General features: G+C 58.5%; 1 protein-coding gene across 1 annotated transcript; it reads left to right on the top strand.

Annotated features, from left to right (window-relative positions):
• Positions 1-5,110: 5,110 nt before the first annotated feature.
• CLPTM1 (CLPTM1 regulator of GABA type A receptor forward trafficking) lies at positions 5,111-25,313 on the top strand. Its single transcript, XM_006265783.3, has 14 exons — positions 5,111-5,371; positions 5,460-5,548; positions 12,504-12,627; positions 14,862-15,020; positions 16,319-16,436; positions 17,086-17,171; positions 18,034-18,154; positions 18,639-18,883; positions 19,540-19,633; positions 20,321-20,511; positions 21,403-21,498; positions 22,399-22,534; positions 24,145-24,312; positions 24,667-25,313. Exons 1-14 carry the CDS (start codon positions 5,126-5,128, stop codon positions 24,942-24,944), a joined length of 2,151 nt encoding a protein of 716 aa, XP_006265845.2. The 5' UTR covers positions 5,111-5,125; the 3' UTR covers positions 24,945-25,313.
• The last annotated feature ends 326 nt before the right edge of the window (positions 25,314-25,639 follow it).

Genomic DNA, 25,639 nt, shown 5'->3' with positions numbered 1-25,639 from the left:
AGCGCGGAGGCGGCGGCGCTGGAAATCCCCGGCTCCGCCGCCGCTGCCATTGGCTGCGCCCCGCGCTGAGCTCATCGCCCGGCGGGGAAAGCCCCGCGCCCGGGGGGCCGCCGCAGCCTCGCGCCCCCGCGCCAGGGGAACCGGAGCCCGATGCACGGCCGCCGGGGCCGGGGGCTCCGGGCCGGAGCTCCTGAACGCCGGGGAGCGGGGCAGCTGTGCCCTGGCCCTGGGCAGGGCATGGGGCAGCCGAGCCCGGACACGGACACGGGCACGGGGCACACACAGGCTGTGCCCTGGGCTGAGCGGTGGGCCCTTGCGAGCACGGCAGGACGGAGCCCAGTGCAGGCGGCGTCTCCCCAGGGCCGTGTCAGCAGGGCTGGGAACGCCTGGCCGCCCCGCAGTCCCTGGGGCAGCAGACACCAGACGTAGCCAGCTGGGGGTCAGGGCAGCCTCGTGCCCACCGCAGCCGCAGCCCATGATACCTGTCCAGGGAGCCGCGGCAGGCCGTTCTTGCCTTGAGCTGGCACAGCAGAGAGCAGCAGAGCTCCTGGCTCCGGTGCTGGGATCCAAGTGCCCTGACTGCCCTGGGGGGCAAAGCCATGCTCAACACCCGAGCTCAGCGCTCACCGAGGCTCTGGGCTCTCAGTTCCCCTGTGCCTTGGGAAGAGGTGAGAGCAGCACAGGACTAGAAGGCACAGCTGGTTCCTCAGCCCCCGGTGAAGCCAGAAGGGCCTGGGAATGAGGGTGGGTGGGCGGACGGGGCATGGGGGAAGGGTGCCACGAGGCAGTGCCCCAGCCTGAGTCAGCACGTGGAGTCCGGGGGACCTGGAAACACTGACTGGTAACCAGCCAAGGAGCCCCAGCCTCCACTTTCCCTGGCGTGGGAGGGGCACACACAGGTTCTGCAGCGGAGAGCACATGCCGCTCTGATCTCCCGGGAGGCTCGGAGGTGCTCTGAGAAGCATGGCCTGCCTCCTTCCCACCCCCAACCCACTCTCCCCACCCAGCCCATGGAGGGGGGACCAGCTTCCAGACTGGCTCACCAGGCACAGGTGACCAGAAAATCAACTCCCAATGAGGAAGCTGGATCTGACACCCCCTTGGTTGCAACCACACTGCAGAACCTTGCACCAGGCGCCTGCATCAGAGACCTTGTGTAATGTGTGTGTCGGGGGGGGGAGGGGGGGGCAAATGAATCCAGTTCTTAATCTAATCCAAGTGCCAATTCAGTTCTGCGTCTCAGTAACTGTCTGCAAAGATCCATGGGCCACCCACTGACAACCTCCCCCAGACCCATAGACCTGGGAGTCTAGATGTTCCCCGTATCCAGGTGGCCAAGCTACAGACAAGTCCTGAGCCAGGAGGCCTGGGGATCGGATGCCCCCAGTCATACTTGATCATAGCAGAAGGCCGAGAACCACTAAATCAAATGACCTCAGAGACCAGCCTCCCTGTCCCATCTGGCAGCACCATCGTGCTGGGCTCCCAGAGCACGTACGTGGCACAGAGTGGCGCTTTCCCCAGTCACTTCCTTGGGCAGAGGGGGCTGCATCTGAGCTGCCTCTGGACTAAGTGAGCCCAGCCTGCCTCCACTGATGCAAGGCCGGGGAGGGCTGTAGCTGCAGGTAGCTCAGAGGCATTTCTCCTCTGGCAGAGCTGAGGGAATCAACTGACTTCATGGCCCATTATACTCTCCTAATAGCTCTTCATTCCACAGGTGTGAACCACTCTCTCCCTGTGAACAGTCCTGAGGTTTCACTATTCAAACTCTCCTTCCTTCTGCAGCACTGATGCCTGTTAGCCATTCCTGGAACTTCTCTCCCATTTTGCAGCCCTGTAGGCTGTTTTTAGTTCAAGCTGAAAATTTTAACTCAGAGGTAGTGCGATTGACTTGTCTAGAAATGACTGACACAGTGAAGTACTGGAGACGATGTTAAGATGCTCAGGGATACTACATGTTGTTTTACAAATCTGGGTAAGAAATGCATATTTAACTATAAAAGCTACAAGACTAATGACCAGGGATCCTGGTTTTCACTGATTTAAAAAAAATCCCCCATTTTCGGTTAAAAAACCAACCCCCAAATCAACATTTTTTCCATGATTTAAATGAAACACCACTAATATATAGCTACCTATATATTAGTGGTGTTTCATTTAAATCATGGAAAAATGACATTTGTTTTTGCTTTAATCTTAAACAGAATAACACAGTGCTAGGTCCCTGGCATCTTCATAGATTCATAGATGTTAGGGTCGGAAGGGACCTCAATAGATCATCAAGTCCGACCCCCTGCATAAGCAGGAAAGAGTGCTGGGTCTAGATGACCCCAGCTAGATACTCATCTAACCTCCTCTTGAAGACCCCCAGGGTAGGGGAGAGCACCACCTCCCTTGGGAGCCTGTTCCAGACCTTGGCCACTCGAACTGTGAAGAAGTTCTTCCTAATGTCCAATCTAAATCTGCTGTCTGCTAGCTTGTGGCCATTATTTCTTGTAACCCCCAGGGGCGCCTTGGTGAATAAAACCTCACCAATTCCCTTCTGTGCCCCCATGATGAACTTATAGGCAGCCACAAGGTCGCCTCTCACCCTTCTCTTGCGGAGGCTGAAAAGGTCCAGTTTCTCTAGTCTCTCCTCGTAGGGCTTGGTCTGCAGGCCCTTAACCATACGAGTGGCCCTTCTCTGGACCCTCTCCAGGTTATCCGCATCCTTCTTGAAGTGTGGTGCCCAGAACTGCACGCAGTACTCCAACTGCGGTCTGACCAGCGCCCGATAGAGGGGAAGTATCACCTCCTTGGACCTATTCGTCATGCATCTGCTGATGCACGATAAAGTGCCATTGGCTTTTCTGATGGCTTCGTCACACTGCTGGCTCATGTTCATCTTGGAGTCCACCAGGACTCCAAGATCCCTCTCCACCTCTGTGCCACCCAGCAGGTCATTCCCTAGGCTGTAGGTGTGCTGGACATTTTTCCTCCCTAGGTGCAGCACTTTGCATTTCTCCTTGTTGAACTGCATCCTGTTGTTTTCTGCCCACTTGTCCAGCCTATCCAGGTCTGCCTGCAGCTGTTCCCTGCCCTCCGGCGTGTCCACTTCTCCCCATAGCTTTGTGTCGTCTGCAAACTTGGACAGAGTACATTTGACTCCCTCGTCCAAGTCGCTGATGAAGACATTAAAGAGTATCGGTCCAAGGACCGAGCCCTGCGGGACCCCACTGCCCACACCCTTCCAGGTCGAGACCGACCCATCTACCACGACTCTCTGGGTGCAACCCTCTAGCCAATTCGCCACCCACCGGACCGTGCAGTCATCCACGTCACAGCCTCTTAACTTGTTCACCAGTATGGGGTGGGATACCGTATCGAAGGCCTTCCTGAAGTCTAAGTATACAACATCCACCCCTCCTCCTGTGTCCAGGCGTTTCGTAACCTGGTCATAGAAAGAGACTAGGTTGGTCAGGCACGATCTGCCCGCCACAAACCCGTGCTGGTTTCCCCTCAGCATAATCTGCCCTGCCGGGCTCTCACAAATGTGAGCCTTGATAATTTTTTCAAAGACTTTGCCTAGGATGGAGGTGAGACTGACCGGCCTATAGTTGCCCGGGTCCTCCTTCCTCCCCTTCTTGAAAATGGGGACCACGTTAGCCCTTTTCCAGTCCTCCGGGACTTGGCCCGTGCGCCATGAGCGTTCGAATATTCCCGCCAGTGGCTCTGCAGTGATGTCGGCCAGTGCCTTCAGCACCCTCGGATGGAGCCCATCTGGGCCTGCCGACTTAAAGGCATCCAGTTCTTCCAAGTGACTCTGCACCATCTCAGGGTCTACGCATGGCAGTCTGGCGCCTTGCTGCTGCCTCTCTGCAACCCCAGTGAGAGACTTGTCGTGCCCCTCGCTTAGGGACACTGAGGCAAAGACCTCGTTGAGGAGTTCAGCCTTGTCCCCCCTGTCTGTCACCAATTGCTTCTGCCCATTTAGCAGCAGTCCTATTCCTCCCTGGGCCTTCCTTTTACTCCCTATGTATCTAAAAAACAATTTCTTGTTGTCCTTTACTTGGGTTGCCATCCTCAGCTCCATGGTAGCCTTGGCCCGCCTAACTGCCTCCCTACAAGTGCGAGCAGAGGAGGTATATTCATCTTAGTTAAGCCTCTAGTTTTTCTTTAACTAGACACAAACGTGCGTCACACCCCACTGTTCAAAATCCTGCATCCACCCACACTGTGCACCAAAAAGCGACGTGGCTCTTCTATGATGGCACCTGGCTTGGCAGGACGGGGAGCCGTGCGCGAGAAGGCCCTGTCTGACTTGCTAGCCTGGCTGCAGAGCCTCGCAAGGCAGAGCGGTTTTCAGGAACATCTAAATGGCTGCACTAAGAAAAACTGGCCTTTGAGCCACGAGCAAGCCTCGTCCTTAACCGCGACGCTGCCCATCTTCCGCTGTGCTCGCAGCCCAGGCTGCGTGGGCTTCGTGCAGAACACGTGACACCAAAAATCTGGGTATTTCTGTAAATGTTGGCACTGAGCTCACTCTCCCTTTGTCCGCAGACCCTGGCACTAGTTTGAGCTGGCCTCAGCCTCCCCAGGTGTCACGGCCACCTCTCCCACCCCTGGCACTGGTGTCAGGGCAACACCCCCATCAAATGGGGCCAAGCTTTGGCTCTGGGAGTTGCGACACCCGACTCAAATGAGCTCCTGCTGCCAGGGCCGGGATCTCCCTCGGTTTGCCCAGCCAGAGCAGGGCTGCCTGTGGCCTCTCCCGCCTCCGGCAACGCGGGGTGCAGGGAAGCAGAGGAGACCGGGGCTCGTGGGGCAGCGTGAAGACGAGGGGGAGGGGGAGGTTGGTTACACCAGAGGCTGCGACACCCGGCGTGGGAACGGCCGCACTCGAGGGGCTCCGCGTCCGGAGCAGCCCGGGCTGAGGCAGGACTGGCCCCGTGCGAGCCAGCCTGGACACCCTCGGCCTGTGAGCGAAACGACCAGGCCTGCCCTGTCCTGCCCGGGACAGAGGCTACAGCCTCCCTGTGCTGGCGCTCGCAGAGGCTGGCAGTGGAGGCTCCGGATGCCCCGGGAGAGCCCGGCCCCTGACCCCAGCTCTAGGCCGCGCTGGGTCTGACACAAGCCCAGGACAGGGATGACGTCACGTGCCAGCCCCCGGGCGTCGCAGGGGATCCTCCCACGTGGCGCCTGCTGCAGCCTTGCAGGCCCCGCCCCTACGCCCCGCGGCCGGAAATGGCGTCCCTTGCCCCGGAAGCGGCGCGTCGCGCGGGCGGGGCATGGCGGGGGCAGTTCTCGCGAGAGCGGCTCGGGGCCTGGGCGCAGCAAGATGGCGGCGCCGGAGACGGAGGGGGCGGTGGGTCCCGTGCCCGGCCCGGAACAGGTAGCGCCCCCCCCCTCCTTTCCCCTCTCCTTCCCTCGGCCCGGCCCGGCCCGGCCCGGCCCCCGGATTACAGCGCGTCTCCCCGCAGGTGACGAGTAACGGGACGGCCCCGCCGCCGCAGCAGCCGCCGCCTGCGGCGCCCAACGCCTGGCAGGTCATCAAGGGCGTGCTCTTCCGGTGAGACTCGGCCCCGCGCCCCGTGCCCCCGGCCCATCCAGTGCTCGGCGCTCGGCTCCCTACCCTGTGCCCCCGGCCCCTCCCCCGCTCGGCGCTCGGCTCCCTGCCCTGTGCCCCCCCGGGCCCCGCTCGGCGCTCGGCCCCCCTTTTTGTGCTGCCCTTCCCCGTTCACCGCTCGGCGCTGCGCCCCGGCCCATCGACTGCTCCCCAGCCCCTCGTGCCTCCTCGCGCGCGGACCGGCGGGCGGGCGGCCCCTCTTCCACCTGGATCCCCGGTGCCCTCGGGACCTCGTCTGGCCAGAGCCGCAGGCGCGTCCCTGGCACGGTTTGCGGTGGTGCCGGCCCCTGCCCCTGCCCCTGCTGTGAGCGGGGGAGGCCCTGGGGGGCGCGGGGCTGCAGCCCCTGCACTGCCGCCCATCACCTGTCTGCGTGCACTTGCCCTGCCCGTGGCCCTCGCAAGCCACAGCACCTCTGGCTCGGCCTGCTCCTGGCCCAGCCACCATCTGCCTGCCCGGGAGGGAGGCTGTGGCCGCAAGGACCCTGGGGGCCGCGGGGCCGTTTCCTGTCCTCGCCGGGCAGCACCCGCTGGCTCCTTGGGCACTGTCCAGCGTGTCCGTGCTCGGTGCGCTCGTTACCAACCTCCCCTCCCATCTCTGTGTTGTATCGTATTTGTCCCCAGCCTTCGCTGGTGGGCCTTTAGTTCCCCCTGCCCTTATTAAAGGGACCTGTAGCCCTGTCTGGGCATTGGCTCATGGTCAGGAATGGCGTAATCTGCTGCTCTGCCATCTGTCCCATGCTCCTCAGTGCTCTGCTCTTTGCCGTCTGCTCCCTGCCACACTTGCTGCTTTGCTGTCTACTTCCCACCCCATCTCCCACTGTGCTGCCTGCCCCCTGTCTGCTGCATCTCCCCACACGGAGGCTGCCTGGGCTCCGTGGCACTGGCGCTGTAGGTTTGCACCCCTGTAACGCAAGGAAAGTCAGCAATTGGTTTCTGCAGTGTTTGGCAGCCTCAAAGGAGTGCAATTTCTGCAGGGAGCAAGTGACCCGCTCTCCTCCTAAGGAGCCAGTCATGCTTTCTCACAGACTTTAGCAGCCGTGAAGAAGGATCCAAAGTCTGTCGTGGAACAAAGTCCTCCAACCCCTTCCGGAGCCTCAGTGGGCAGCGCTGGCTGCAACCTGATTGGAGAAGGCTGGGGGCTGCTCCTTCCAGAGACTGCCCTGCCTCCAGAAGCGGGCAGCTGAGCCCAAACGTTCCTGTTGCAAAGGGATCACGAGCAGAGTTCCCGTCAAGTAGCAAGCGGAGAGAATTCGGCTTAGCCAGGTCGTCCCCTGGAACAAATCTGTCTGAGCGCGCGCTACCAGGGTTGGAGCGGTGGTGGAGTCTGCCTGACTGCATCACGTGACACAGCAGCGTCAGATAGGATGTGCGTTGCGGTGCTGTCACAGATTGCTGTGCGGTCTGCGGGTTGCAGACTGACTGCGAAGTGGGAAGTAGGAGGAGTTTGGGAGCACAGAGAGTAAAGGGGACGAAATAAGTCCCAGAGGAACAGAAGCACTTGGGTCATGGAGGATCTCATGCAGTTTGGGCTTGAGAGTTCCCAGCCAAAGCAGAAGTCTTCTGAGTTAATGCAATTCCTGTCCAGACCAGACAGTCCTGAGGGGCAAATGCAGGTGTCCGTTGGGCTTCTCGGCTGAGGTCAGTATCTCAAGGCTGGAATTTTAGAGATGTTTCCAGGCCGAGCCCTTTTAAACTAGGCTTCAAGCAAAACGATATTTTTTTTTTAAAGGACTGGGCTGAGTCCTCCCCTCTGGGCAGACTTCTGAATAAATCTCTTACTGCTGGACCAGGCCTCTGTCTAAGACCAGCTCCCAGGCAGCCTGTTCCTCACACATGGATCTAGTCCCCTCTTTAGGTGCTCTCTTGGTCACCGTGTGCTGGGCCCCACTGTCTTAGGCAGCGTAGTCTTTCTTGCTTCTTATGTCCTAGGTCATTCAAAACAGAGTGAGCTTGAGAGGGCCAGAGCAGGGAAGGGGTGACGCGGGGACCTCTTAGCTGGTAGCTGAAGTCAAAGAGCATCATACAATCTCCACAAAGCCTAGGCCAAGCTCTGCTGGCAGTGCCCCCCCTCCCTGGAGCATTCAGCCTTTGGCCGCCCAGCAGGCCCTTCCTTCCCCTCCAGGGGCAGGTTTGGACTTGGGGCTTGGTCTATAGATGAGGAGAGGATGTTTGGCCTTAGCCCAGACATTGGGTCCACAGTAGAACCAGCTGAACTAGCACAGCTTGAGATGAATCCCAGCTGTCACAGCAGCAGCAGGAGTTGGAGCTACCTCTGAAAGCTTTGTCTGTAGGGGTGTTGGTCACTGAGCCCTGTCAGTGACCACTGAGCCTCGGCATCGCTTTAGCCCTCAAATGAGGAACTTCTTGAACTCACTTGGTGACGTGGGCCACACTGGCCCCAGTCCTGCCTTTGCTCTTGTGTACCTCATGAATGACTGATTGTGACAGGGCCTCTTACATTCATGGCAGAAGAGCAGAGACCTGCTGCCTCCTTGATCTCCTCTGTGGCTCCTAGGGCAGCTTGAGCTCGGTAGGTAATACTTGCAAAAAGCCACCTTCAGTCTCCCAGAAGCACGTGAGTGGCCCCTGAGAACATGGCTAGGTATGCTCTAGTCTTCCTTTCCCTTGCTTTGCAGTGCCTGGACAGGTTGGCAGCTTGTGGGAGAAGCCAGTGGCTCGTCAAGGCTACGTGCTTCACTTTGCATTGTGGCAATTGCCAGGGCCTTTGTGCTGTGCCAGGGCAATCCCTTGAGACCATTTTGGTTGCCGAGATGGAGCAGACACTGCAGCTGCTGTTCCCTGCAGTGCATGAATCTTCCTTTGTGCTATCTTGTCTGGCTCTTGAGCATCACCTCTGCTCCTCCTGGCCTTGGAGCCCCACGGCAGCAGTGCTGGAAGGAGTACAGGATAAGCAGGATACTCGAGATGAAATCACATCTTTTGTTGGCCTGGCCTTGTCACTAGGTAGATGTTTGGGCCTGGAAGCTGGTTTAAGTGTCTGGTTTTGTGCCCAGAAGCTTGTGTAGCATCAGCCAACTCTGAAGTTGGTCCAGTTAAGGATACTGCCTCCCCTCATGGATCCTGCTGCCCACACAGCTCTGTGTCCAAGCCTTTTACCCACCCAAGTCAGAATAAGCCACCTTCCCATCCACCCTACTGTCAAAGCCAAGTTCTTCCCTTTATGCTGGGGGTTCTCGCCTGCCTCCGGGGTGATCATTCCCCATCTTCCTGCCTGCAGGCCATCCAAACAGCCCCCTCGGACAGGAGAGAGCTAGAGCATCTGATCCCTGGGCCTGAGGAGAGCAAAGGGTCCACCAAACCCATTCCCTCTGGAAAGAGTGGCACTGGGCTTGAAAAGTTGTGGGCAAGAGGACAAAAGAAAGGGGACCCACAGGAGAGTGAGGCTGGAAGGCAGGAGAAAAGCCACTGCTCGGTGGAAAGAATCTAGCCCAGGCACTCACCCGTTGGGGCGAGGATGGGTGGGTTGGGGACTGACTTTAGTTGTTAGGAGGAAGAGACCAGGCCTGGGACCTGTTATCTGCTGTCTGCAGTACTTCAGCATTTTCTCCGTGTTGCTGGCCCGCTGGCCCCCAGGGTTCTGTACCAAGATGTTGGCCAGACAAGTTGCTTTGGTTGGCAAATGCTCTAGAAAGTTTCTGCCCGTGCATCTGCAAATGGGCCACTTGGCTGTGGGCCTCGATGCCGTAACATCAGGAGCAAGCTCTGGCATGCCTACCTGTTGTTGAGCCTTGGAAGGATTAGAGCTGTGAATTTTCCATTCATTAATGCAAATGAGCTTGCAGAAGGGTCAGTGGTGAGGACTTGGCACGGTACGCGGCCCGTAGCTCAGCTGTGTTGGTGGTGGAGAGGGCAAAGAGCAGCATAACGTTGGCTTGGCAGGCACCAGCCCCCCTTGTGCATGTGAGCTTCAGACAGCTATGGCCGGGTTGAAATCAAGAATGTTCTGGAAAGTTCTCACCTACAGCCAGCTGGGGTGTAAAGCGAATGTCCCGATGATCCTCACAGGGGCACAGTTGGCCTGAAGATCTCTCCCTGCACACTGCGTGCTGTCCCACAGCATGCGATCCCCTGGAGTGATTGAAGGAAGGTCAGAGACCGCTGTCCTGTGCATTGAGCTCCTCTCCCCCTTCAGGTGACGGCCCTTTGTCCATTGCTCACCCAGAGCTGGAAATGCACAATGCTGCAGTCACATGGCTTGAGGGCAAGGGATGCTCCCTCCCAGCCCTGATGCGGTTAGCCAATACCAAGAGCAGAATGGCAGAACTGGCAGCAGGTATTGGGGCGAGCCAGCGCTGGACCATGCACGCTGGTTTTTTGCCTGGGAAGAGTCAAGAGCCGTTTCTGTCCCTGAGCTATAGGGAACAGGGAAACTGAATGCTTCGCTCAGGTTTGGGGTGCCCCCTTTAAAGGGGCAGGCGCTGCCCGCACTCTGAACCTTGTGAAATGAGTGCATTTGCAAGAACCACGTGGAGCCCCTTCTGCTGTGACATGAGCGCAGTGGTACCATTTAGGCAGCTTTGGAAGAGCTGGAGTTTGGGCAGGGGACCTTCCTTCCCATGCAGCAGCGAGCAGCACCACAGGCAGAGCCCCTATAGAATGTGGCCTTCGGGGCACGATGATCCTATGGCTGGGCACTTGAAAGTGTCACAATGCAGGGTGTAAAGCCTGAGGCCACACAAACAGTCTCATGCGTGCTTTACTGGCCGCAGAACTTCCCTCCATGCTGAGCACAAGAGCTTGGGCCCATCCTCCCGAGAGACATCTGATCTCAAGCTGAGGATGGGGGGAGAGGCCGATCTGCTGCTTTGTTGTAGCATGGTGGCAAGACTTAACCCACACCTAACAGGAAGGGTGACTAACTTCTAGGTTAGGGTCTTCCTGGCTAAAAAAAAGCCAATAAAACGGGCATCATTAAAAAGGGAATTGAAAGCAAAACAAAACATAGTGCCGTTATACAAATCCATGGTTTGCCCACATCTTGAGTACTGTGTGCAGCTGTGGTCCTTCACATTTCCAAAAGAATGTAGTAGATTTGAGAGGCCCAGAGAAGGGCAACCAAAAAAATCTGGGGCAGGGAGCAGATGTCAGACCAGGAGAGACCAAAAAGGCTCACACTGTTCGGTTTAGAAAGGAGAAGGCCGAGTGGGGAGGGGATAGAGGTCTATAAATCATGAAGAGGACAGACCAAGTGAGCAGGGTGCCTTTGTCCACTGAGTCTCAGAACACTAGAACAAAGGAGCACCTGCTGAAATGAGAAGGTGATGGGTTTAAAACTACAAGAGAAAGGACTTCTGTGCAGCACATGGTTAATATGTAGAACTCATGGCTGCAGGGGGGCAGAGAAGAGTTGGGTTCAAAAAGGGATGGGATAAATTAATGGGTGTTGAACAGAGATCTCTCCCAGCATCTCCAAGCCAAAAATGACGGGTGCCAAGGAGGGAATTGAGTAGGGGACAGATCACTCTGGAGATTCTCAGCTTGGTGTAACGGCCTGAGAGCTCATGGTGGGTGGCTAGAGGAATGGTGACCAGGGCATGTTGAAGGCAGCCCTCCAGAAAACAGATGCCCATGTCAAGACTCCAGTGGCTCTTCGGTCTTGACCAAGCAGCCACCAGTTTTGAGGTAAAGCATCTCGCCCTTGAAGCGGAGAAGAGAGAGCAGAGGAAGGAAAAGGAGACAAGTCCTGGCCTACAGCCTGCTCTCCCCTATGGAAAGACCTGTAACTTCTGCGGGTGGGTCTGTGGCTCAAGGACCAGGCTCTTAAGTCACCTCAAGACCCATCAATGAGCTGTGGCAGAGATTGGCCTTCAGTTGAAGGTGCTACCATTGTTGGCAATTCCTGAGGAGGAGGAGACACTGGACTAGGTGGCCCACTGGTCTGGCTCTCCTGTTCTTTTGTTCTGGCTCCAGCTCTGCCCTGCACCAAGAGGCTCTCTGTGCTGTTCTAACCTGTGTGACTGAAGCAGCAGGCTCTGTATCCTGCGCTGATGTGTTTATGGTACAGATATCAGCGACACGCTTGACTACAACACCCCCTGTGGCTGCTTCCAACCCTGGTGACGTGCCCTGTGACTCTGGCAGTAACATCAGTGTCATCGTTCTGCTGTTTTGGTTGATGGGGCTTGCTGCGTTAAGGACCCCTTCATGGTGGTGCTGAGAATCTGGCTGTCTGTCCTTGCTGTGTGCCCTTCCAGAACACAAGGAGGCTCAGCTGAGATCTCTGACAGCTTAGAGCAGGTTCTGTCACCCCTCACGTTCTGGGAGGGCATGAAGCAGTACTGAGTCACATTAATCCTGTGACTGAAGTGGTGGCAGGCCATGCAGGGGCTTCCTGCTGGGGGTACCTTGCTATTCCCTGGCTATGGGGTCTGCTGAGTGTCTCTATGCCCCTGGTAAGAGAAGGGAAAAGTCTACTGTGGCTATGAGCACCAGCTAGAAGCAGTGAGGGGGAGAGGGTTGCCAGGTGTCTCTGTCCTTTGTCAGAGCCTTACTGGGGCTGAAGGGTCCTTCCTACCCACCTGCAGGAGGCTCACGAAGGTGCCAGAGTGCCTATCCATCTCTGGCCTCCTCCAGACTCCGGTGCTGTGCCTGTGGCTGGCTCCAGGCACAATTGATTTCAGTTCCTGCCATAGGCCCTGATGGCCTGGCAGGAGTCCAGTAGGTGTGAACTGGTCCGTGTGGGCTGCAGCTCTTCCACGCAGAGGGTGGAAACCCGAGGAAGCCCAGGACTGAAAGTGAGAGGCCTGGGCTTCTCCGTCCTGGAGCTGCTGGCTGCGCAGGGAGCACAGTGCTCTGAACAGGTCTCGGACTGCTTGGGTGGGGGCTGTGCCTGGCTGAGGCTCCTGTGTTAACTCTGTCTCCCTCTGCTCTTCTGTAGGATCTTTATCATTTGGGCCATCAGCAGCTGGTTCCGCCGTGGGCCGGCACCACAGGACCAGACAAGCGCTGGGGGAGTACCCCGGGCTCCCAGCCGCAACCTCTTCCCTAAGGACACTTTAATGGTAAGGGCTCAGGAGCTGCACGTGGCTCTTTCTGAGCTACGATGCTCATCTCTGCTGCTGGTCAGGTACCTGCTGTGTGCCCAGGTGCCTCAGCACTCTGCCCCTGAAAGCTTGTTACCCAGGGGCCAGGGCACAGTACTGGCACTCGATCTTGAGAATGAACCTATGCCGACCTGCCAAGAGGCTTCGGGCAAGTTGTGTTTGCCTTCTGTGCCAGTTTCCCTGGTGGTTGAACATGGTCCCCTCACCGCTGCACTTGGGCAGGCCAGTCTCTAGTCTGCTCTGTCCCTAGTCCCTCTGATGGGAGAGGCAGCGGGACACCCCTGTGCATCCCTCAACTGCAGAATGCCCCCCTTTCCCTGGAACTTGTACCGTAGACTCCAGCTGCCATCTCTGTCCCCCTCCCCATGCTTGGGAAATCACCTTGCCAGCTGGAGCCAAGTCTGGCAGGGGTGGGTCCGAGTGGAGCTGGGCTGTGATGAGCCGTCTGGTAGTTCGGTGAATTCCAGAGGCAAAGGTGTGCGGGTGCATGCCAAACTCCTCCCTGTTCTGTGGCCCAGGGCCAATTCCCCTTGAGCTTTGGCTGGTGGTGCTGGGTAGGGAAGTGATTTTCTTTCTTCTTTCTAGTGGGCATCTCTTGCCTCCTGCTCCTCTCCTTCCCCTGTCCTGGCCTCTCCCCAGCAGCCTCTGTCCTTTGGACTGATGAGGGGTCTGATGGAGAGAACCTGGCAATCACCTCCTCCCCTCTGTGCCAGCAAAATATATGCCCTTGCCCTGCCTGGCTGCTGCCGTGTTGTGCAGGATGCACTGGATCTGCTGCAGCTCCTGAAGGGAAGGCGGTTCTGGTGGGGAAGTGGCAGCAGGGGCCGATTGTACAGTCAGCCCTTGCTGGGGTCCTGCTGAGCTGCCCGTGCAGAGGGAAGTGGGGAAGCGCCTTCCCCACTCACCACACTCCTGTGGTTTGCGTGTGAGCAGCCTGAGAGTGCAACCAACCAGGCCAAGAGCTGCAGGATGCTCGTGGGTGCCAGGGCCCTGTCTGTCCAGCAGAAGCCCCAGAAGCTCTTGCCACATTTGTGATGTGGCCCCTGGACAAAAGCCCTCCCCTCCCTCTCCTCTCTTCAGGAAACTGAGGCATAAATGGGCTGGCCATAGCCAGGAGCTGCATCCTGTGCTTGCCCGTGTCCCCGTGTTCACCCCTCTCTGCAAAAGGACTGCGGGATCTCAGCTCGCTGAGATGGAAAACCTGAATGGAGCGAGAGCTGCAGCGGCACTTGTCTCCTCTGCAGAGAGTCTGGGACACAGTGGAGTGGGGAGTCACTGCTGTTGCACCTGTGGGCTCCATGGGGCTGCAGCTATGGCTTTCAGCAGATTGGCAGGGTGGTACTCACCACTAGTGCTGCCTGGGTGCTGCCTGCTCCCCTGTCTTGCTCTGCAGCTTTCCACGCAAGATGGAACCATCTGGTTTCCAGACCAGGCTCCCTGCACCATTCCACAGACTCAGGCGGCAGGGAGTCAGCACCAGACTGGGGGCTAGCATGCAGTGTGGGAGTGGGGAGTGCTGCCCTCCAGGCTGCAGCACATGCAGCATCTGGGCCCTGGGTGCCAGTAGGGGAGGGAAGCTGCCTTTGGTACCCCCGTCCCCCCGCCTCCTGGCTCGCAAGGAAGTGCGGTTGGAAGGCGAGGAGTCAGGCTGCCTGGCCAATCTCCCGGGGTGCCAAGGGAGAGCACCCATGGAGCTCTCTGCCTAGAGACGTGTCCAGATGGGGCTTGGGCAGAACTGCGGAACGGGGCCCTGGCCCTGGGGTCCGGTCCTGTTGAGAGCTGCACCGCTTGGCTTGCACAGTGACTCCCCAGATGCACCAAGCCCCTAATGGCAGCAGAGTGGTGGAGGCCTCTGATCTCTCTAGACAGACCATGTCTGGGCAGACCTGTCCGGGACCAAAGGGCAGAGCAGAGGCCTTCCTGCCCAGCAGCAAGCATTTACCTGCTTTCTGTTCCCACAGCAAGGCGGTAGCAGGACTGGGCCAGCAGGACTACAGCTTCTCCCTTGGCTGCACTGTCTCTGTGGGATGAACTGAGGAGGGGCAAGGCAGGGTTGGCTTTGCCCTGAAGCCAGTGGTTCTGGCTCTAGCTCTTGTGGGAGCAGGCCTGAGTGGGAAAGAGGTGCTTCCCAGAGCAGCATCCCCATAGCCTTCCTTCCCAACACTGAGCTGTCTGCCCTCCCCTCCCCATAGGACCTCTACGTGTACATCTCCGAGCACGAGCACTTTACAGATTTCAACGCCAGCTCTGCACTCTTCTGGGAGAAGCGGGATCTCGTCTACGGGGACTGGACCAGTGGCGAGAATGCGGATGGCTGCTACGAGCACTCTGCGGAGGTGGACGTTCCCGAGGTGTGTGCCTGCTGCCTCGGGCCACTGGGAGCCTGGGAATGGGGTCCCCCTCTCCCTTGATCCCTGGGTTCATTGCTGTCTCTCTGCAGGGCTTTGGGGTGAGGCACTGCAGGTTTCCCTTACCCTCCCCCTCCCTGCAGCTAGCTCAGTCGTCCAGACATGCTGCTGCTTGGTCCTTCCCCAGTCAAAGGGCAGCGTTGATTGCATGGCCCGACCTGTGCCCAGCCCCGTGGAACAGAAGCAGAGTTGCTGTGGTTGCCACGTGCTGTGCTGCCCAGCTCTACCTTAGTGTGTGCAGGGGCAGCTCTGGCTCCTCACTGCTCCCTGTGCCGGCTCGTTCACACTGACCAGCATCCCATCTCATTTCCCTCAGGAAACTCTGGCTCCTTCCTGCCCCTTCTTGTCTCCTCTGGGTGTGTTTCTCCCTCCTTGCTCTTGGTTCTTTGCTGGTTACTGCTGCTAGGGCAGCCTAGCAGGCACAGGGGTTAAATGGGGTGACCTTCCTTCTGCCCCCCCAAGTGCAGCCCTGCCCTTGTGTCAGCACAGCCCATGGACCACCAGCTCCCATGATTCCTTGTGCTCAGCGCGAGGCCCTTGCCAAACCAGTCTGTTCAGCAGCTCCCTGCCTGCTCCAGACCCCTTGGAAAGCCCCATCACTCTGGGCAGGTGCCAGGACTGCGCCTGGGGATTGCCACAGCCTTTCTGGCTGGCTTTGCACTGCATAAAAAGTCATTGGCTTGGAACCATTGCAGGAGCCCCAGGCAACTGGTACAGCTGTGGACCCTGTTACTCCCAGGTTGGCCTCCCCTTTGCAATCCTTCCTCATCTGCAAACCACACGGCCTGTTCAAAGCCTGGTCCAAGGCTGCCAGAGCATCGGGCCCCAGGGGGTTACTTGAAATCAGTAGCTGAGTAGTTTCAGACTCTTTGTAGTCAGCTGGGACATGGTCTTAACTCTTCAGCCACCATCAGAGCTTGATGCTTTATTCTTAACTGTGTGGGGCTACAGGCTCTCTCCCCCCGCCCCCCTCCATAGTCAGATGCAGTCCCAGGTGGGGGGAGTCATTTATCCACTCAGAATGGATTCTGAGTGTTCAGAAAGCAGCGAGTGCCTGCTGTTCACATGTTGTACCCAGGGCTCATTTGGAGGGCATGTTGCGTGTATGTAGCCCCCAGTGCCATGCAGATTGACCCTGGGGTGGGGCCAGCCCCAGGCGCGCCCTGCCCTGGCAGAAGCTGCTGGCCCTGGGTCCCTGGTGCAGGGACAATGCACTGAGTTTCCCGCTGGCACGATTGCAGAGTGTGCAGCGGAACGGCTCCATCTACATCCACGTGTACTTCACCAAGAGCGGCTTCCACCCGGATCCCAGGCAGAAGAACCTGTACAGGCGGCTTGCCACCGTGCACACATCACGGAGTAAGGCTGCATGGTGCGGGGCGTGAGCACGGCTGTGCAGGGGGCTGGGTCCCGGGCAGGGATGAAGCTGCCCTTGGGCTCTGTCTGCAGGACTGGAGCCTTCTCCTAAGGGCTGCGTTTTAAAGGGGTCACAGCCAAGTGGGGAGGAAGGGGTGTCTGCCTTCTCCCAGGGGGGTTAAGTCCAGACCTGCTGCTCTGAGCAGCTAGGGCCTGGGTGGCTTCTGGCCTGGGCTGGCTGCCTCAGCTTCTTGTGCAGCTTGTAATGCAGGGGCAGCCCCCAAGTACCTCTGTGTGACTGCCTTTGTCTGTGAGTGTGGCTGAGTTGCGGGTGCCTCTGAGCCAAGGGTTCAGTGCTCCCTAGTGATCCCTGCTGCGAACAGATTGCTGGCTGTTGCAGCTGGAGCAAGGGGTTCAGTGCTTCAGCCTCTCCCTCTTAACAGTGAAAACAACTGAGTGGATCTCAGCACCTGGGGAAGTTCCAACCTGTGGTGCTTGTGACGGAGCAGCAGCAGCTTCCTCCCTGGGGAGCAAGTCTCAGTTGAGAAACACCACGATACAGAGCTCAAAATACAGCTAGCAGCAGCTCTGTTCTAGCTCGCTGCCTCCCAGGTCAGCGCCCCCTCACGCCCATGGGTGTCTTCCCTTCCAGTGATAAACAAGTACAAGCGACGGCGGTTCCAGAAAACCAAGAACCTGCTGACTGGGGAGACGGAAGCTGACCCGGAAATGATCAAGGTAAGCGGTGTCAGTGGGATCTCGCGCAGCCTGCCCTGGGGAGGGACATGGGTCTGTCTGCATGGCCACTGCCTCCACCCTGGTTGTGATCTTTCGGGGTTCAGAGAGGTAATGCTGCCCTGCAGTCTCTGCCGGTGTGTAAAGCATTGTGGACAAGGACCTCTCAAAGGGGGCATTGCAGGCGGGTGCCAGGCAGCTTGAGGCAACTGGCTGTTCCCACAGGAGCTCCCTGCCCTGTTGGAGGGTCCCATCCAGCTCAACTTGCCTCGGCTGGGGGCACCTTTGGGGAGCGACTCTGCTTGTAGCCGAATCGAAGTCCCTGCACATTCCATGTCTGTTCCTTCCCCTCCCTCGTGTCCTGCGTGGCCCTGGGTGCCCTCATTGTGGCATCCCACCTCCCTCAGGCCTGCTCTGCTGCTTCTCCCAGGGTGGGTGCTGCCTTGTTTGATCCTGTGGCTTCCCAGCCATGAGGTGGCAGCTGTTCTGCATGCCTTGGGCTTGAGGAAGCTGGGCTGGAAGGGACCTCACGGGGTCACGTTTCATCCAGCCCCCTGCTCAGGGCAGGATTGTTCCGGATTAAACTATCCCAACCGTGTGCCTGTCCAACTTGTCCTTGAATGTGTCCATCGCCTCTCTGGGCAGCCTGTCCAAGTGCTGGACCCCTCATAGTCAGAAAGTTCCTCTTCATCTCCATCCTTGGTTTCCCCTGCTGTAGCTTGTGTCTGTTGCTCCTGGTCCTCTCCCCTGTAGCCACAAAGAAAAGCTCACAACTCTCCTCTCTGTCATAGCCCTTCAGGGCTTTGCTTGCTGCTAGAGTAGGAAGTATCTGGGTGCTGAGTGGGGAACTGCACTCTCGTTTCAGAGAGCTGAGGACTACGGCCCTGTGGAGGTGATCTCGCACTGGCACCCCAACCTCACGATCAACATCGTGGACGACCACACACCGTGGGTGAAGGGCAGCGTGCCACCTCCACTGGACCAGTGTAAGGAGTGGGCCACTTTGCCTTCCCTGCTCCCTTCTGGCACTCGGGGCCCTGCTGGGTCATGGCAAGGGCATGGACATGGGAGGGGGGCATCCACTGCATCCACTTCACTGGGCCCAGCGGTCACCTGAAGGACACCAGGTCAGAGTCATCCCAGATAGTTGTCCCTACCCGGCAGCTTTTCGCCGGTCCCATCCCATGGCCCTGCACCATGGCTGGAGGCTGACAGCTGGTTTGAGGGGCAGCCCCGTCCCACAGGTGCCAGGACCACACCTCCAGCCTGGGGTATGGGAGCAGGTGCTAGCGTGGGGCTTGCACATGGCTCGGGTCCAAAGGCTTCTGAATGCGGCGGTGTAAGGCTGGGCCGCCATCACTGTCCTGTTCCAGGTCGACCTTGCACGGAAACACAAGTGCCCCCATCTGCCGGTCTCAGTGCCCCATCTGCCAGGCTCAGGTCAGTCTCTGCTCTACTTTGTGGTTGCAGACGTGAAGTTCGACGCAGTCAGTGGCGACTACTACCCCATTCTCTACTTCAATGACTACTGGAACCTGCAGAAGGACTACTTCCCCATCAATGCATCGCTGCAGCACCTGCCCTTCCGCCTCTCCTTCTGTCCACTCTCCCTGTGGCGCTGGCAGCTCTACGCTGCCCAGAGCACCAAGTCCCCTTGGAACTTCCTGGGCGAGGACCTGTACGAGCAGTCAGATGAGGAGCAGGACTCCGTGAAGGTCAGGCACAGAGCCCGCCCCTGGCTTGCTGGGCCAATGTGCCATGGCCTTTCCAGTACTGTGTGGGCATCTGCCCTCGAGCTGTACCCAGTGGCTGTGTCAGAAGTGCCACAGCACCAGCAGTGCTTCTGCCCCTGGGAAGCTTGCCCATCCTCCCCTTTCCCCTACACTTCTAAATGTCTCAGATGAGTCCTTAGTACTTGTTGGTTCCAGTTTTTTCTCTAGCTTCTTCCTTCGTCCCTCCCATGCACAGGGATCCTGGCCAGCTGCCTCTGTCCTGGTCCCAGCCAGTTCCATTTGCGTTCCCCACCCAGAAATGCATGCACTGAAGGGGGCTCCAAGATGTGTTCCATTGGGTCCCTCTGGCTTCGTAGGGAGGGGAGGGAAGGCCTGAGCAGGTGTTATGAGCTGTACCAGTGTGAGGCCAGTGTCTCCTTGGTTTAGGGCGGCGCAGCGGGAGGCTTTGTAGCAGCCCAGGGAAAGTGCTTTTCCTTGTGCTGATTGGGAAGTGAAGCGCAAACTGCTCCCAGTTGCTTCCTCCTGGAGGGTCAATCTAGGCACCTTCCTCTGTTGTCTGTCTCATCTTGCGTGGCCTAGGTGGCTGTTTCTCTGGTTCTCCCCACACAGGCAACACTTACCTCTCTGCTCTTCCCCAGGTCGCCCTCCTGGAGACCAACCCATACCTGCTGGCCCTGACCATCGTCGTGTCCATCGTGCACAGCATATTTGAGTTCCTTGCGTTCAAGAATGGTGAGTGGAGCTGAGCTGTGGGGTCCTGTGTCCCAGGCCATCACTGGGTGCTGCCCCTGGGGCTGTCCTGGCCTTCACTGCCATTTCATGGCCTTGGAGCTCAGAACAAGGTCTTGCAAGGCAGCCACAGAAGTGCACTTGCCCATGCCTAGTTTTGATCTCTGCTTGTGCCTGGACAAGGTGCTCAGAGCCCATAGGGCTGGCACAGGTGTTGAGGCCAGGGCTCATGCTACCTTCAGGCCACCTGCCCAGCTCTCCAAGACTCCGGTCCTCGTCCCTTGTGTCCCCTCCATCTCCAGACATGCCTGAGGAAGGGAACTGCAGGTGCGGCTCAGGGGCTCACTGATTACCAGCATTGCCTTAGCAAGTTCCCTGCCTCTTACAGGCCTGGGAATGCAGTCCCTGTAACCACATGGAAGTACAGATGGGTCAAACATCCATAGTCTGAGTGAGCAGAGGGCTGAGTCAGCCCTTGCGGGCTGTAGGCAAGGGTCTGGGCTGGTGCTCTGTGCCCCTGATGGCTGGCAGAGCTGCTCTGCCTCGGCTTCCTTCCCCGCTGAGAACTGTACTTGCAGGCAATGCAACTCCATGCTCTGCGCCTCGGAGCAGGCTGGAAGCAGGGCTGTGGCCCCTGCGGGGTCGGGAGAGGCTAAGCTGATCTCAAGGAGCTCTATCCTTTGCTCTCAGACATCCAGTTCTGGAACAGCCGGCAGTCCCTGGAGGGGTTGTCTGTGCGGTCCGTGTTCTTTGGGGTGTTCCAGTCCCTCGTGGTTCTGCTCTACATCCTGGACAATGAGACCAACTTTGTGGTTCAAGTCAGCGTCTTCATAGGGCTCCTCATCGACCTCTGGAAGATCACCAAAGTCATGGATGTCCGGGTGAGGAGGGGGCTGGCTACACCAGGCCTCTGCAGCTCTCCATAACTCAGGGGAGGGTCTTGTCTGCAGGTCTGTGAGGTGGGCAGAGCAGCCATGCCTTGGTGGGCATGTGTGGTATTGGTCTCTTCCCTTCTCTGGGGTGCAGGATGGAGAGAAGGTAGGAGTCCCATGACCTGGAGTGAGAAGGCAGGGCCCTTGCTAACGTCCCCCGGCTGCTAATGTCTCCTGAGAGACTCGTTGCTTCCTGCCATGTCTCTGGGTTGCAGCCAGGGGCTGCGGGTAGGAATCCTCCCTGCCCTGCTCCTGTCCCAGCTTTTTGCTCGAGGCCTGGCCTCTGGCTGCAGTGCCAAGTCGTGGCTGTTACCTCTGCTCCTGTGGGTGAGGGGTATCGTGAGTGTCTGGGTGAAGATGAGCAGCCGTTTGGTCTCGGAGATGCAGACGCAAGCTTGTCCCTTTCCCCTATTCCTGAGGCTCTGCCTGGCCAAGCTCTGTGCAATGGTGTCGGGACTCTGATCTCAGCTGGGTCAGTCAGAGGTGTATGTGAACTCTGATCTGGACTTGTGCATGTTTCCCAGCCTGAGGGGGTTGGGTCTCAAACCATCTCTGAGCCCTATGAATCAATCGGATCCAGCTGCCTCATCACACCCTCCGCAGACCCTCTCTGCTTCTCACCTGCTGTGTCTGCACTGACCAGAAGGCAGTGCTGGAGAGGCCTGGCTGAGACCTCTGGGGCACACAAGCGTGGCCCGTGCTGGCAGCCTGGTGCTTCTTGCAGCCTCTGGCCTGGGTGATGAGCAGTAAGCGGATGGCTGGGGTGTGTCCTGTCCTCCAGCCAGGCTGTCCTGGGACCCATCTCATGCTGCCTCCATACCTTCTGCTCTTTTCAAACAGCTGGATCGAGACAACAAAGTTGCAGGGGTCTTCCCACGCCTGACTTTCAAGGACAAGTCCACCTACATAGAGTCATCCACCAAAGTCTACGATGACGTAAGTGGGCACCTGTTGGGGGGCCTGGGTGCATGTAGAGACTTCCCCAGGGTGGGGTAGCCAGGCTGGAGAGAGCTCTCTAGACTTGGGGACCTTGCCAGAGCCTGCACGGGGTTCCCTTGGCCCCAGAGGAGCAGAGGGGCTGCGATTGCCTTCCCCTTGCCACTGCTCCAGGCCCACCAGCAGACTGGAGATGGGCCGTGGGGCAGGACAGAGATCCTCTAGCAAGTAGATCGCATACACCAAGGGCTGTGAGATGGGGGCTCCAGGCAGTGGTGTGCCTGCTTCTCCTCTCCACTGTGCTGGTTCCTGGGTCTCTGGGCCTTGGACATTCCCCTGCCTGGCTCTGGGCAGGGCATGTCCCTGCTCTCCTCTGTCCTTCCCCCTAGGCCTGGCTGCAGGTGGTGATGTGGGGGGTATGGAGGCCTGGCTCTGGGTAGCTGCAGGCAGCCTGGCCCCCTGCTTCTGGCAGTCTCTGTAGAAACACCCTAGCCCTGTGCTGCCATGTGGGGTGGAAATGGGGGTGACTCCACCAGCTAAAGAGCCTTGTCAATGGGGTTTAGCCCCTGCCCTGGCTGTTCTGGAGCTTGGGCTCTCACTCACCCTGGATAGCTGGGAAAACAGAAGGGACAACACCAGGCTCCTGCCAGCCCCCATGTGGGACAGGCGCAGTGTCACTTTGGCTAGCTGGGGGGGAGGAAGTGTGTCCAGCACACCAGGACCTGAAGGACCAGGGTGCTGAATGCAGCCCCCCTTGTGCTGGGGGGGGGGTCTGTGTGGTGGCCTGAGCCCCTGCAGCCTGTGCAGAACAGGGAGGACCAACCCCATGGTGCCCTCAGCCCTGCACAGGACCTTGCACTGCCCCTGCTGCTCACAGCCGCCCCTGCCTGTCGCCCCCAGATGGCATTCCGGTACCTCTCATGGATCCTCTTCCCCCTGCTGGGTTGCTACGCCGTGTACAGCCTGCTGTACCTGGAGCACAAGGGCTGGTACTCGTGGGTGCTGAGCATGCTCTACGGCTTCCTCCTGACCTTCGGTGAGTGGCAGCACTGTCGCCTTTACGCCAGCTGCAGCTCCCTGCACCCTGGGAGCCTGCCAGCACCACGCTGGGTACCTGCCTGGTCAAGTTACCCCAGTCCAGAGCTTCTTCCCCCAAGATGGCCACTCCCCAGTGCCTGGCATTGCCTCCAGCAATCTGACTGCAGGGACCTCCTCTTCCCAGCAGAGATCTGGTTTGGGCCCAGATGCACCTCTGCTAGGGGCACATCCCTGCTGAGGCCATGATCAGGGCAGGGTGAGGGTTAGGGTGAACAGAGCAGTGTCTCAGCCCTAGCCTGGGTGACGTGTGGTGGGGCAGGGGACGCTGCCTGTGCAGAGAGGGGCAGGCAGTTCAGGAGAGCTGTGGGGCTGCCATGTGAAAGGCTCTCCACCCCCACCCCCCTGCTGCCTGGCTTGGCCCACAACTCTGCTCTCCCTGGACCCTACCTCTTGCTTGTCTGGATGCCCTGATGTCAGAGCAACTAACCCCCGGCTTCCATTGGTATAAGCCAGTGGTTCTCAGCTAGGGTCTTGTGGCACCTGGGGGGCCTTAAGATCCTTTCTGGGTCTGCAGGCACTGTGTAGTATCAGGTGTTCAGGCACAGTTCACAAGACTAAACCCAGAGGTTCCTAACAGGAACTAAGATGGTTAACCCTGTTCCACCCGGCTGCTTTCTTAGTTCCCGGTAGCAGCAGAATTGCTCTGGGATTTGTCTTTAGCCAAAAAAACAAGCAAGAATTGAACAGCTGGCACTTTCTGAGGGAGGCCTTGAGTTTCAGAGTCGCCAACATAAAAACCATTGAGCTGGGAGCTGGGTTAAAGAATCATTCCTCAGCTTGGCCCGGCCTCCCTGGGAGGTGGTGCTGCATAGGTACGACAGGTCTTAACATGTGTCTGTACAGTCCTTGGTTCTTGAGTTTCTACTGTCCAAATGCCGGGCGGCATTTTCAGTTCACAGGGTCATTTCTTGACTTGTGATTTGTGCTGAGCTGTCTCTTTTGCATGGAGGTGGAATTAAAGCTGTGCACCCCAGCACCTGCCCGCAGTGTTTAAGGTGGGCATCTCAGCAGCTCTTAAATGTGCTGGCGACCAACAGCAAATCATTGCAGTGCCTTCTGCTCCAGAACACAATCTGCCGGGACTGGCCAGAGCACTCTGGTCATTCAGGATCTCTGAGCCCATCCCTCTGTGTCCCCTGCTTGGATTCAGGGGTCAGAAGAGGGCTCCGGGGGCTCCGTCTGGGCCCCTCTTCCCTGCCCCCTTGGAGGTTTCTTAGCCCTGAGCAAGCCCGTCTCCACAGTGAGTTGGCACCCAATACTCTCCCTGTGCCTGCTGCCAGATGTTGGCTGGGGGTTATGGCAGCTCTGGCCCAGGCACTCACCAGACCAGTGACAGGACCAGTTTGGTAACTGAATGTCTTTCCAGCGTTGGCAAACCCCAACTGTGAGTTGTGCTGTGCTGACTGGAAAGACCTGGGCCAGCCATAGGCAATTGGTTGCTTTTCCAGTGGGTTAATGGCACCTGCGTTTTACCTCACGTGTGTGGGTTGCCCTTACCCTCTGCACTAGTTGTGGGCAGCCTCTGACCTAACCCCCTCTCATCCCCAGGCTTCATCACGATGACGCCTCAGCTCTTCATCAACTACAAGCTGAAGTCCGTGGCCCACCTGCCATGGCGGATGCTTACCTACAAAGCGCTCAACACCTTCATCGATGACCTCTTCGCCTTTGTGATCAAAATGCCCATGATGTACAGGATAGGCTGCCTCCGAGACGGTAAGGGCCCCATGTCAGCTCCCAAGCAGTGGTGGGGGGGTCATGGCTGAGTCTGCCCCAGCACAAAGGGGTCATTGGCTGCGCTGAGCCTGGCAGTGCTGGAGAGGCCCAGACCTGTAGGGCAGCCCCCAGCTGGATGCTGGCATCTGTGGCACAGCCCTTCCTTCAGCTGGCCGTGGCATCTCCCAGGAGCCCAGCAGTCAGTTCCTGGAGCTGGGCTGTGGGGCTCCCCCTGCTCCCATGCTGGCCGTGCCCAGCCAGGAGAGCTCTGCCTCCAGGTAGCCTAATGCCCGTGTCCAGGCAGGACTGGCCGCCGTCTCAGCAGCCCCCGCTCTCTCTGCTCTCTTCCCGCAGACGTTGTCTTCTTCATTTACCTCTACCAGCGCTGGATCTACCGGGTGGATCTCTCGCGCGTCAACGAGTTTGGGATTAGCGGGGAGGAGCAGGTCTCGCAGACGCCGCCAGCAGCTGCCCTGGCTGATGGGGCTGTCCCCGCGCTGCCTGCAGGGCCTGCCAGCAGCGCCCCAGACGCCCGGACGGAGGGGCCAGCCAACGGCACACTGGTAGTACCAGAGGATGCGGGCACAGGCTCCCCAGGGGAGAAAACGGCAGAAGACAAGAAGAAGGATTAACCTGCCTAACTTGATTTTTAAAAAGGCCCAAGTTGACCCTGCGGTGGGGACCGGACAGAGCGAAGGCGGCCGCAGCCTCCCTCAGCTCCAAAGCTTTTCTCTTGTCCCCAGTATGTGCTGGGGGAGGGGGCAGACGTCCCTGTGCTGTGCTGTGTCCGAGGGCGCGCCCTGTGTCTGTATTTAACGTCAGCCCCATCCCGTAATCATTGTGAGCTCCATTCCATTGTGGCGGTGTGTAGGACGTTGTCAGGAGTTGCTCAGTCGTGTCTCTTCCATAACGAGAGCTGATCCCCTGCGAGGCCCCATCTCCTCGTTACACTCTACTACGGACTCTGGATTTAATAAATTCATATGGGTGTTTAAGTTAAACTGGACTCTCCTCCTTTGACCTGCGTGTGGGCGGGTGGGCCTCCCCTCACTCAGTCTGGTCCCTACTGGCCCCTCTGCCCTCCCCACAGGGCCCCTGCAGCTCCAGGCCTTGGGCTCCGGTGGCACTGGGGTCGGCTGCGGGGTGAGGACGTGGGTCTCCCTGGCTTGAGACCCAGGACCTTCCTTCATGTCTGCACCCCCGGAAGGTGTAGGGCCTTCCTCCAGGGGCCCTGAGTTTGCCTGAGCTTCCTCCACCCCAGGGTACTGCATGGGCAGGACTACAGGAACACTGGGGTGCTATTGCACCCCCCACACCTGGCCCTGAC

This window comes from Alligator mississippiensis, chromosome 15 (assembly GCF_030867095.1).
Source record: "Alligator mississippiensis isolate rAllMis1 chromosome 15, rAllMis1, whole genome shotgun sequence".
Lineage (NCBI taxonomy): Eukaryota > Metazoa > Chordata > Crocodylia > Alligatoridae > Alligator > Alligator mississippiensis.
This window is presented reverse-complemented; position numbering and strand designations above follow the sequence as displayed.

Bases quoted from the DNA above. Each gene is read 5' to 3' on its own strand.
- CLPTM1 (XM_006265783.3), top strand. From the start codon at position 5,126: ATGACGTCACGTGCCAGCCCCCGGGCGTCGCAGGGGATCCTCCCACGT. The intron at 18,155-18,638 runs GTAAGGAGTGGG...TTGTGGTTGCAG, and splicing joins GCCACCTCCACTGGACCAGT to ACGTGAAGTTCGACGCAGTC. The intron at 21,499-22,398 runs GTAAGTGGGCAC...TGTCGCCCCCAG, and splicing joins CCACCAAAGTCTACGATGAC to ATGGCATTCCGGTACCTCTC.